We start from the raw sequence: 12,054 nt of genomic DNA on the forward strand, positions 1-12,054 counted from the left end.
CAAAATATATCAATGTCTTTCCTCTTTTGGGCTTTCGGGCTTGTCCCGTTCACCGAAGGTTGACGTCATGTCTGCATCCATTTATTCCACGTGACCAAGGGAAGGGGTCACACTGGACAAGATCTCAGACTCTCTGCGGGGTGGAGGGGAGCTGCCCCAGGTAAGGCGAGCACGCCAGCCTCTCAGAGGTTAACCGAGCAGGTCCAAGCTTCAGCACCTGGCCCTCTGCATAGGGTCTGCCTGAGTCCACACCTGCTGTGACCCAGCCGCCTCTCCCCTGGGGCTGAGGTCTGGGGCCATCAGAGCAGCTTCATTCAGGCAGCAGCGGGATGACCTGGGGGGACAGGACGTCCTGCTCCCTCAAGTGCAGTGTAATTTCTCTCTTCCTGGAGTCAGTGGGGTCCTGATCAGAACCCTCCACTCTCCACATAAGGGTGGCTACTCTTTCTCTCCTGCTGAAGAGTTTTCCCTATTATTTCTTTAAACATGAGCATCTTTTAAGAAATATGACCTTTAATGTCACTTAGAGAAGAGGAGGGACGCTCCACAGCAGGAAGAGAAGTAGAGGAAAGGTGAACAATGGTCACCTGCTGACATACATCTCCAGGCCCAGGATGGAGCCACTCCTGCCCAGGGTCCCAGGTCAGCAAGCAGGACAACACCTCACCAACTGAATGCTACATGTCCCTGTCAATGCTGCCCTTGACCAGAAACAGTATATCCCAGCCAGCCGGTCCCCATCACCAGGAATCTGTAATGATTTCCCTGTTCTAAATAGGATCAGATATGCAACCCCAGCCAATCAACCTGAGCCAAAAGCTCTCTCTTTATTCCCTCAGTGACCTACTAGCCTTGCAGGGAGATCCCTGAACCCCACCTAATCTTGCCTGTTCCCCCTTGGCTGCTTCTAAGGCTCTATAGACTCCCGCTTGCCCAAATCCCTGGGGAACCGTGTCCACTGCTTGTGAGGCACTGAACGCGTCAAACCGTGGATTATTCTTCTTTCAATAAAGGACATCACACTCTACAAACTAAATTGTTTCACTTTTGCCATTTGACACACCCAAGAGAGTATTTGGCTGGAGGTTTGGGGCAGACTTCATTACCCACTAAGGATGTTCATGGCCAACAATTTTGGGCCTTTAATTTGAGCAATATTTGAACAAACATGGTAAAAGTCATTGAGAGAAACAGATTTTTGAATGCTGACAATGTGAAATAAGATTTGTTTTCATAAAAGAAGAGAAGGTTGTGGATTTTCTCCCCCAAAGTAAGATTTTCCTATCAGTGAAAATCTAGGAAATAGAGAAAGCAGGAAGAAAAATGTCACCCAATTTGTCACCACCCACACTGCTCACCTTCTATATTGAGACTCCACCTGCCGTTTTGCTTGTCAGATGTCTCCCCCATTGTCACTCTCTTTTCCACTTAACACGTAATAAGCACAGCTGCCCTAGACACCCGTTGAGGGTCTGAATGACGGGCCTGGAATATTCTTTTAGCAGAATATTCCACTCAACACTTCACCAACTCAGCACTACCCCAACCTGCATTTTGGGACACATGAGCCTTGAATCCCGGTTATAGCTCAGCATGTCTGCCCTCCAGTTTTACCAGGAGGAGGAGCACGGGAGCTGGGTCTGGTCATGGGTGCTGCAGGACCCAGCCCTCCAGCCCAGCCAAGTCCCTTTCCTGGCTGTCCCCACTGCCCTCGCCCTCCAGGAGGTCAGGCTATAATGAGTATAACGAATTACTATAACTATACCCAGGAAGCCTTGGTATACTTGCCATAAGTGAAAAGGAATTTTCGTTTTGGTTGGAAGTCAATGCTATCTTTATTTCTCACGCATTTCCGGTGCATTCCTCAGCTGACCCCTCACAAGGCCCCGCCTTTCCCATTTTCGAAGATCTGACCCTGGGACTGCAGGACCTGGTCCCACCGCCTGGTCTACACCGCCCCTGGGTCAATGCAGGCTTCTTCCTTTGGATGCACACACACACACACACACACACACACGTGTGCCCATGCAAGCCAACATCCCTTTTTTTCAAAACTAATCCTATCTATGAGAAAACATCTGCCCAGAAAACTACTGCCAATAGTCCAGCGTTGAGGTGAAACACCCGTCCCCAACATTTCCTGAGCCTTGTCTATGCACCTGGGACAGGCTACACTCTTTGCTCACATTTCCTGTTCACTCTGCCTGCAAACGAACGGGTCCCTTTTGACAGATGAAGAACAGGAGGAGAAACAGCTCGCCCACGACTGCACAGCTATCGTGTTATGTGAGGGCATTTAATCTCCTGATGCCACCTCTGGGGACAATGCTTCAGTGCCTGCTCAGGAGCCCCATGCCTTTTAGGGGGGAATTGCTGCTCTGCTTGCCCCTGCCCCCCAGGGAGGCCGCACACCCATTGCTCTGTGAGTGCCAGGTGGCCATTTGAGGCTTGGGATTTGTCTCCAGCCAGACCCGGCTGTCATCCCACCTGATTCGCCTTAGGCATGCAGCCTTGGAAGAGACACTGAGCAGAAACCTATTAGTGCTCTGCTCAAAAAAAGTCGATGTCCAATCAAAAATTGCTATTATTAGTGGTGCTATTATTAGTATTAGAACTGCACCAAAGTTCTTCAGTGTTTCTTAGCACCCTGACCACTGGTGGTCCCTCTCCCTCTTGTGGTCAGACCTGTCCCTGCTCTGGCTCCTCCCTCCCTCCTCCCTCCCACCTCTCTCTCACCAGTGCCTGCAGGTGCCTCAGGGAAGCAGAGCTCAGAGCCTAACCTGCCCTCTGCCACCCATCCAGTCAGTCTCCGTCCAGCAGGTGCAGCTGGGAGGTCACCCTGGGCTTCTCCCCACCAGCGGGGAAGCAGAACCATGCTGGGTCCCCTCGCCTTCCTGTGTGCCCTCCTGTATCCCGGTAAGTCCTGACTCCCTCCCCGGTGCGGGTGCGTTGGGTGCCCTGAGGCTCTTATCCTTCCCTGTCTCACCGCTGTCCCCCCTCGCAGGTGGCGTGGCAGCGATCAGTGTGGAGCAGCCAGCCGTGGTGGTGGCGCGTGCAGGCAGCTGGGCCACGCTGCCCTGCAAAACCAGCACCTCGGTCAGCTACATCCACTGGTATCGCCACCAGGAGGGTACAGCCCCCAAGAGGATCCTCATGCTGGATATGTCCCGCTCATATGTGACCAGAGATGGTGTCTTGACAGTGGACAAGGTCCACGCCAAGAAAGGCAAGGATAGCACAAGCTCTAACCTGTTGCTGCTGAAGCTGGCGAAGAGCGATGAGGGTGTGTATTACTGTGCTGTTTGGGAAAAGCAGAGCACAGACTTACGGGAAGCTCAGGTCTTTGAGCAAAAAGTCCCCAACTCCCAGGGTGCTCCAGTCCTGGACTTTCCATGGGTGCTGGGTCCCTGGGGTTTCCTGGGTCAACCGACAGTACCCTGGACACTGGAGGACACCCCCCTCCGTGGGTCCACTGCACATGACCCAGGAGGCTAAGGAGCCCCGGCTCATAGGCTGGTGCAGACCCAGGGGGCTGTCCCGTCTGGAGGCACTTTTCTAAAGATCGTCCAGGGTGAGATTCTGAAGCATCTGGAGCAGGATCTGAGCTGCTCAAGGCAGTGGCCACCAGCACCAGGCACCAGCCCCATGTGGCTACTGAGCACTTGAAATGTAGCCACTGCACTAATCCATGCCGCCATGGGCTGCTTGTGTAGCATATTCTGGAGAATATAAAAGAAGATGAACTATATCCTTAAAAATTTCTATATTAACTGCACACTGAAATACTATTTTGGATATCATTCACTAAATAAAATTCGTGCTAGAATTATTTCTTTAACTTTGTTACTTATTTCTTTAACTTTGTTTTTAACGCAGCATTTAGGGAACTTTTAATTTGTGTCTCAAATTGTGTCTTACACTTATTTCTATTGAACAGAGCTGTGCTGGACTGGCAATTCAAGAATCTGACCATCTCCAATGAAGAATGTGGGAATGAAATATCTCGCAAATAATTTCAAGGCCGAGAGACTCTCTGGGGATTCCGCACAAAATGGGTGCAAACTGAGACTGGAAGGCAGCTCTTGACTCCAGTTTCTAAGTTGCCGCCCGCCCACAGCTGTTTCCTGTGCAGAGAGAGAGACTCTTTGATCAGAAGCCCAGGAAACAGTGTGGCTGACTTCGCAGCACCCTCACCCATGCCTGGCGCTCACTCTCCTGCGGGGGAAATGATCCTCAGGGCAGGTGCATGCATCGGCCCTGGACGAGACCCCGGGCCCTCCGCCTTCCCCTTCTCCTTGAAAGTGACTCCATATGGGATTTGGGGACCAGCTTCCCTGGACCTCTATTCTCTCCTCTGTAAAGCGAGGAGGTTTAACTGCTACAATGTGTGACTGATTTCTGTATTAAAGCACAATTATGGCCATAAGATCACCATGTTCACATCTTCTTGTAAAGTTAGTGAACTTCTTGACAAAAAGAAAAGAAAAGAAAAGAAACAAAGAAAAGAAGAAAAGAAACACTGTGTTACAGATCCTCCAGCCCCAAACAGGAAAACTGCTGCTGTGTGTGGGGAAGAAAAGCTCTCTGAGGAGATCGAAATTGAATTAAATGAATTTTTAATTGAAAATTCAACTTTTGTGTATATAACTCAATAGCATTGATAAAAATGGTTAATGAAAGGAAAGTCTAAATGATCTCAGGTAAAAGTTGGTTTCTCAGATTCACTAAGTCCTCGTCTATCTCCCTGAGCTCCTGATTGTACAATACAAGATTTATGAAAGACCTGCACCCTCTACTGAAGTCCTGGGTCAAAGCTAAGGCCTCCAGCATGCTCAGGAAGGGGTGGGCTGGGGGGGGGGGAGGTGGGCAGAAACTTACCTTTGCTCTGTAGGGGATGTTCCTTCATTCATCTTCCTCATTGTCCAAATACAACCGCATCCTTTCCTATTGTCGCACCTTCTCAGTCTCTCTTCCACAGAGGGGTGATTCTGAGATCTGACTATTATAGTTTAGTTAGAGAGAAATTAGCTAAATATGAAGACACTTTCATGAGAAGTCATCCCAAGTCCATGTCAATCTCAGTTTTCCACATGGTCCCATTGTGTCTTTGAGTTACAGCCTGAGAGGACAGTGACTTTGTACACAGAGGAAACAATCTCTACCTGGAGGTAAAAACAAGTCTATATTTGGAGTCATTTCTTCCCCCTGCCCTTCTCCTTTTGACTAAGGTGAGTTTTACCAACGACACTTTGGCCACACTTAGTAAAGGCCAACTAGTCCGAGGCCAACCAGCCCTGCCTTAAGTAAAGATTTCTACTTACATGATTGTTTAAAACACGGATTCGTAAAAATACTAAAAATATCTTATTGGAGTATTCAGGGCCTCTGTCTCTGTTGAAGTGAGATTCATATGGAATGTTAGTGATGGTCTCACATTACCTCATGGGTAGGGGACTTTGCGTAGGTGGCTGCTTGAAAGAAATATCCTGATGATTTGGGCTCAAGTCATTTGTTTCATTCCTGAGGTGGGTGAGATGCAATGATTTAGAGTAATAGAAGCAACATTATAATATCAAATTAGTGTTGAATAAAGTCCAAGAAAACCTCAAAAAAATCACAATTTTCATAGGTATAATAATATCCAATACCAACTGCTCACACCCACCAGTACTGTGGAAAAGTCATGTCTGTTACCTCAGAGTCATCTCCTAGAAATCACAATTCTAAAAGTATCTAGGCATGGAAACCCATGTTGACTATTTTTTCAGGTGATTTTTATGTTTCGCCCCCAGAATGGGTTCAGGGACACAGAGGAAAGGGCACAACTTTGGAGGGGGCACTTCTAAACACTAGGATCAGGACAGTTTTTACTATGTCACTTCTATACCCTAATTTGTCACCTAGCCAACTTGCATCGCTTTTGAACTGTATTTTAAAATGTATCTCTAAAAAGAATTCACGTTACTTAATATTCAAAATCTTACATATTATTGAGCACTTAGATACAACATGTGAAATCCGATGGTTGGAAAGGCCTGAAATGGACCTCTGTCTGGACTACTTTTGTCCCCTCTTCTCAAACAACTTTTGCCTCTGTTACAAAACAAAATCCTGTTTTCTCTTCTGATTCCCACTGACTCCATCGGCCTACTTAGAGACCAGGTCCGTTCTTGGAGAATCGGAGTAGGTACTTGGGCTGAGTGTGTCTTTTCCCCGTGGAGGACAAACACCAAGTACTACAGACAGTGGCACAGTGACCCTTCGCTGAGGGTCAGGACAATGAAAGCCTGCATTTCCGGACACCTGGGCCTTGAATCTTGGTTATAGCTCAGCATGTTGGCATTTCTGGAAGTGGGTGCTGAAGGACCCAAGCCTCCAGCCCACCCAAGTCCCCTTCCTGGCCATCCCCACTGCCATTTCCCTCCAGGCAGTCAGGCTATAATTGGCATAACTAATTACCATAACCATACATACCCAGGAGGCCTGGTATACTGGACATAAGTGAAAAGGAAGCTTCATTTCAGTCGGAAGTCAATGCTCCCTTTACTTCTCAAAATTTCATTTCAGACGCATTCCTCAGCCGCCCCTTCACGAGGCCCCGAATGACCATTTCTTTCTTTCTTTTCTTTCTTTACTAATAACGTAATTTTAATGTAATATAAAACCTATTATACTGCATGACATTTATGGGTTTTCAAGTTTGTCTCTTCCTCTGAACCCTAAGCTCCTGAGGGCAAAGATCATGACTGATTCAACCCATTCTGTTTTTTTTAAATATGAAAGTTTTTGTCAAATTGGTTTCCATACAACACCCAGTGCTCATCCCAAAAGGTGCCCTCCTCAATACCCATCACCCACCCTCCGCTCCCTCCCACCCCGCCTTTACCATTTCTGAGGATCTGACCCTGGAACTGCAGGACCTGGTCCCGCCCCCTGGTCTGCACCCCACTTGGGTCAACGCAGACTTCTGCCTTTGGCCACACACACACATACACACACACATGCCCCTGATTTTCCAAAAGAGTAATATTCCCTATAATTTTGCACTCTGGGGATCCCAGAAATCATCGACAGCACCCAGGCCAGTGTTGAGGTGAAACACCCGTCCCTAACATTTCCTGAGCCTTGTCTATGCACCTGGGACAGGCTACACGCTTTGCTCACATTTCCTGTTCACTCTGCCTGCAAACGAACGAGGTCCCTTTTGACAGATGAGGAAAAGGAGGAGAAACAGCTCGCCCACGACTACACAGGGCATTTAATCTCCTGATGCCACCTCTGGGGACAATGCTCCAGTGCCTGCTCGGGAGCCCCGTGCCTTTTAGGGGGGGAATGCTGCTCTGCTTGTCCCTGCCCCCCAGGCAGGCCGCACACTCATTGCTCTGTGAGTGCCAGGTGGCCATTTGAGGCTTGGGATTTGTCTCCAGCCAGACCTGGCTGTCATCCCACCTGATTCGCCTTAGGCATGCAGCCTTGGAAGAGACACTGAGCAGAAACCTATTAGTGCTCTGCTCAAAAAAAGTCGATGTCCAATCAAAAATTGCTATTATTAGTGGTGCTCTTACTGCACCAAAGTTCTTCAGTGTTTCTTAGCACCCTGACCACTGGTGGTCCCTCTCCCCCTTGTGGTCAGACCTGTCCCTGCTCTGGCTCCTCCCTCCCTCCTCCCTCCCTCCTCTCTCTCACCAGTGCCTGCAGGTGCCTCAGGGAAGCAGAGCTCAGAGCCTAACCTGCCCTCTGCCACCCATCCAGTCAGTCTCCGTCCAGCAGGTGCAGCTGGGAGGTCACCCTGGGCTTCTCCCCACCAGCGGGGAAGCAGAACCATGCTGGGTCCCCTCGCCCTCCTGTGTGCCCTCCTGTTTCCAGGTAGGTCCTGACTCCTTCCCTGGTGCGGGGTGACCCTGGTGCAGGGTGAGCTGAGGCTCCTATCTTTCTCCGTCTCACCGCTGTCGCCCTTGCAGGTGGCGTGGCAGCGATCAGTCTGACTCAGCAGGCTGTGGCCGTGGGGCGTGTGGGCAGCTCGGCCACCCTGTCCTGCCAAGCCAGCGCCTATGTCAGCTACATCCACTGGTACGTCCACCAGGAGGGGACTGACCCCAAGAGGATCCTCATGCTGGACATGTCAAGGTTATATGTGGAGAGGTATGGGGGCTTGGAAGTGGACAAAATCGATGCCAAGAAAGGCAAGGAAAGCAACAGCTGTGAACTGTCAGTGAAGAAGCTGCAGAAGACCAACGAGGGCGTGTACTACTGTGCTGCCTGGGAAGCTCACAGCCCCGCGCCCTGCTCTGCTCCCTGAGCAAAAAGTCTCGCTCTTCCAGGGCGCTCCAGGCTCGGACCTCCCAGGGTTGCTGGGTCCCTGGGGCTTCCTGGGGTCAACGGTCAGTACCCCTGACACCCACGCCCCCTCCGCGGGTCCACTGGGCATAACCCAGGAGGCTAAGGAGCCCCTGGTGGGCAGCCTGGTGCAGAACCCGGGAGCTGTCCAGTCTGGAGGCACTTTGTTTTTAATGTTTATTTATTCTTTTTTTAATGTTTATTTATTTTTGAGAGAGAGACAGAGAGAGGAAGGGTCAGAGAGAGAGGGACACAGAATCCGAAACAGGCTCCAGGCTCCGAGCTGTCAGCACAGAGAATAATGCGAGGCTCGAACTCACGAACCGCGAGATCGTGAGCTGCAGTCGGACGCTTAACCGACTGAGCCACCCAGGCGCCCCAAATGTTTATTTATTCTTGAGAGAAAGAGGGAGAGAGAGAGAGACCGAGTATGATTGGGGGAGGGGCAGAGCGCAAGAGGGACTCTGAGCTATCAGCACAGAGCCCTAGGTGGAGCTAGAACTCACCAACCATGAGATCATGATCTGAGCCAAAGTCAGACACTTAGCAAACTGAGCCTCCCAGGTCCACCTAGAGGCACTTTTCTAAAGATCGTCCAGGGTGGAGCTTCTGAAGCATCTGGAGCAGGATCTGAGCTGCTCAAGGCAGTGGCCACCAGCACCAGGCACCAGCCCCATGTGGCTACTGAACACTTGAAATGTAGCCAGTGCACTAGTCCATGCCACGATGGGCTGCTTGTGTAGCATATAAATCATATTCTGGAGACTATAAAAGAAGATGAAATATATCCTTAAAAATTTCTGTATTGATTGCACACTGAAATACTATTTTGGGTATCATTCACTAAATAAAATTCGTCCGAGAATTATTTCTTTAACTTTGTTTTTAACACAGCAGTTAGGAAATTATTAATTTGTCTCTCAAATTCTGTCTTACACTTATTTCTATTGAACAGAGCTGTGACGGATGGCCATTTAAGATTCTGACCACATCCCCTGAAGAATGCAGGAATAAAATATCGTGCAAATAATTTCAAGGCCGAGAGACTCTCCGGGGATTCTGCACAAAATGGGTGCAAGCCGAGACTGGAAGGCAGCTCCTGACTCCAGTTTCTAAGTCGCCGCCCCGCCCACCGCTGGTTCCTGTGCAGAGAGAGACTCTTTGATCAGAAGCCCAGGAAACAGTGTGGCTAACTTCGCAGCACCCTCACCCAAGCCTGGCGCTCACTCTCCTGTGGGGGAAATGATCCTCAGGGCAGGTGCATGCATCGGCCCTGGACGAGACCCCGGGCCCTCCGCCTTCCCCTTCTCCTTGAAAGTGACTCCATATGGGATTTGGGGACCAGCTTCCCTGGACCTCTGTTCTCTCCTCTGTAAAGCGAGGAGGTTTAACTGCTACAATGTGTGACTGATTTCTGTATTAAAGCACAATTATACCAAAAATATATCACTATGTTCACTAACTTCTAATAAAGCTAGTCAACCTCTTGACCAAAAGAAAAAAAAAAGAAAAAAGAAAGAAGAGAAATTAAGGAAAAGAAAAGCTATTTACTGATTCCCTGGCCCCAAACAGAAAGGCCCTGCTGTGTGGGGGGAAGATAAAGCTCTCTGAGGAGGTCTAAGCTGAATTAAATGCATTTTCAATTGAAAATTCCAACTTTATGTGACATAATAGCATTGGCAAAAATGATTAATGAAAGGGAAGTCTAAATGATTGGAAGTTAATTGGTTTCTCAGATTTGCTAAATCTTCCTCCATCTCGATGAGCTTCTGTTTTTGTGGATGAAGATTTATATTTAAGACATGCCTGCCTGTGAAGGAGCCCAAACAACATCTGGACCCTCTACTGAAGTCCCGGGTCAAGGTTAAGGCCTCCAGCAAGTGCAGGAAGTGTGTGAGGGGGGGAGGGTTTGAGGGGGCAGAAAGTCGCCTTCCCTCCCTCTTGGGGGTGGTCCCCTCATTTGTCCTCCCCATTTCCTAATACAACCCAACCTTCTCGTCTTGCTGCACCTTCTCAGTGCCTGACTCCACAGAGGGGTGACTCTGAGATCTGATTATTATGGTTTAGTTAGAGAGAAGTGAGATAAATATGAAGACACTTTCATGAGAAGTGATCCCAAGTCCATGTCAGTCTCAGTTTTCCACGTGGATCCATTGTGCTTTTGATGTGCATCCTGAGAGGACAGCGGCCTTGTACAGGGAGGAAACACCCCCTATGGAGAGGAGGAAACAAGTCTATGTTTGGAGTCATTTCTTCCTCCTGCCCTTCTCCTTTTGGCTAAGGTGAGCTTCACCCAGGACACTTTGGCCACACAAACCAGCCAGAGGCCAACCAGTCCATACAGAGAGGTATGGCTTGTTACGAACACTACTGACCTGCCTCACTGTGGTCACAAAACAACATAGAGAGACCCATTACGAGGTCATGAAATCGTAGGACATTATAATAAATCACGATAAAGAGACTATTTCTCACACTGTCACTAGGTAACACCTCACAACCAGCTGAAAGAAATATAAGCACTCATGTGCATGTGATGACCTTGTCCCCCAGGGCAGCAATGTTGGGGACAGTTCTGTCACTGCCATTATCGTTCTGATCACTTGATGTGTGGCAGGAGCGATCATCAGGAGACACTGAAGGAGTAAACGTACATTTGTGAGCTTGGGCCCATCCTGCCCCCTTAGCACAGACCACAGGCTTGCATCCCATAGGCCCCACGGGACAGAAAAGAGCAGAAAGAAGAAGGGATGATGGACAAAGAGGCTCCTATGAAGAGGGCGCTGAGAGAACAGGAAGTGGTCATCAGAAGACAGGGAAATACACAGATGTCAGAATAACAAAGAATTTCAAGTAGCTACTGTGACCGTGGAAGGAGAGGTAGAAGGAGAGAGAGTGTGTAAAGTCGATAAGAGAGAGAGAAATAGAAATAGAAACTAGGTGGTAGATAGAGATGAACAGAGACAGAAACACAGAGACAAATAAGAGACATGTAGAGAGAAACAGAGAGAGGGAGAGCGATCAGGAGGAGACAGAGGAGAGACAGAGAGAAATAAAGAAGGAGGAGACCCCGCTGGAAAGGGAGATATGGAGACAGACGCGGAGGGATGGACAGCAACAGGAAATGAGAAAGGCAAACAGCTGGACACAGCGAGGGAGACAGAGGGACATCAGGAGGGGACAGGGACACGGAAGAGCAGTGGGAGCAGCGCCAGTGCAGGTGACGGAGTTGTGACCCCTTTCCCCCGGGTGACACGTGTCTGAATCCAGTGTCTTATGAGGGGCTGCAGGAGGGTGATTCCCTCATTCTCTTACGATTAGGACTCTGGGGTCCCCTTCTTTGGGGGCGTGGATTTGTCTCCCAGTCAAAGAACAAGTGTGGATACTGAGGGACATTAAGGGTGGATTCTGCTGGAACCTTCTGTTCCCCCCCACCTTTCCCCACCCTACTCTGTGACCCCCTGAGACTAACCCCTATGGATTCCACTAATAGGCATCTTTGCTCTGATTTCTCTTTAGTGGTGGCAAATCCAAATTGAAGTTTAAAAAATCATCACCATGTCACCAGACAAAAGCATTCCTTCTTGAGCACTAGATTTCCAAGCCTGTGGATCCAGGGCCCTGGGAGAAAAGAAACAGATTCCTCCAGTGGGCTAATTGGTATAAAAGGGAATGGCCACTCCCACCTGCACCTTTTTATTTCCTGAGCATAAAGCT

The 12,054-nt window shown here is 49.2% G+C and overlaps 2 gene segments (V, D, J or C); both read left to right on the forward strand.

Annotated features, from left to right (window-relative positions):
- LOC122487723 overlaps positions 1–12,054 on the forward strand; it is a 190,485-nt gene that overhangs the window by 152,202 nt on the left and 26,229 nt on the right.
- On the forward strand, positions 7,465–9,987 carry LOC122487721. The segment is given in 3 exon segments: positions 7,465–7,866; positions 7,962–8,142; positions 9,293–9,987. Coding segments are annotated over 3 exon segments (255 nt in total).

This window comes from Prionailurus bengalensis, chromosome A2, assembly GCF_016509475.1.
Source record: "Prionailurus bengalensis isolate Pbe53 chromosome A2, Fcat_Pben_1.1_paternal_pri, whole genome shotgun sequence".
Classification (NCBI taxonomy): domain Eukaryota; kingdom Metazoa; phylum Chordata; class Mammalia; order Carnivora; family Felidae; genus Prionailurus; species Prionailurus bengalensis.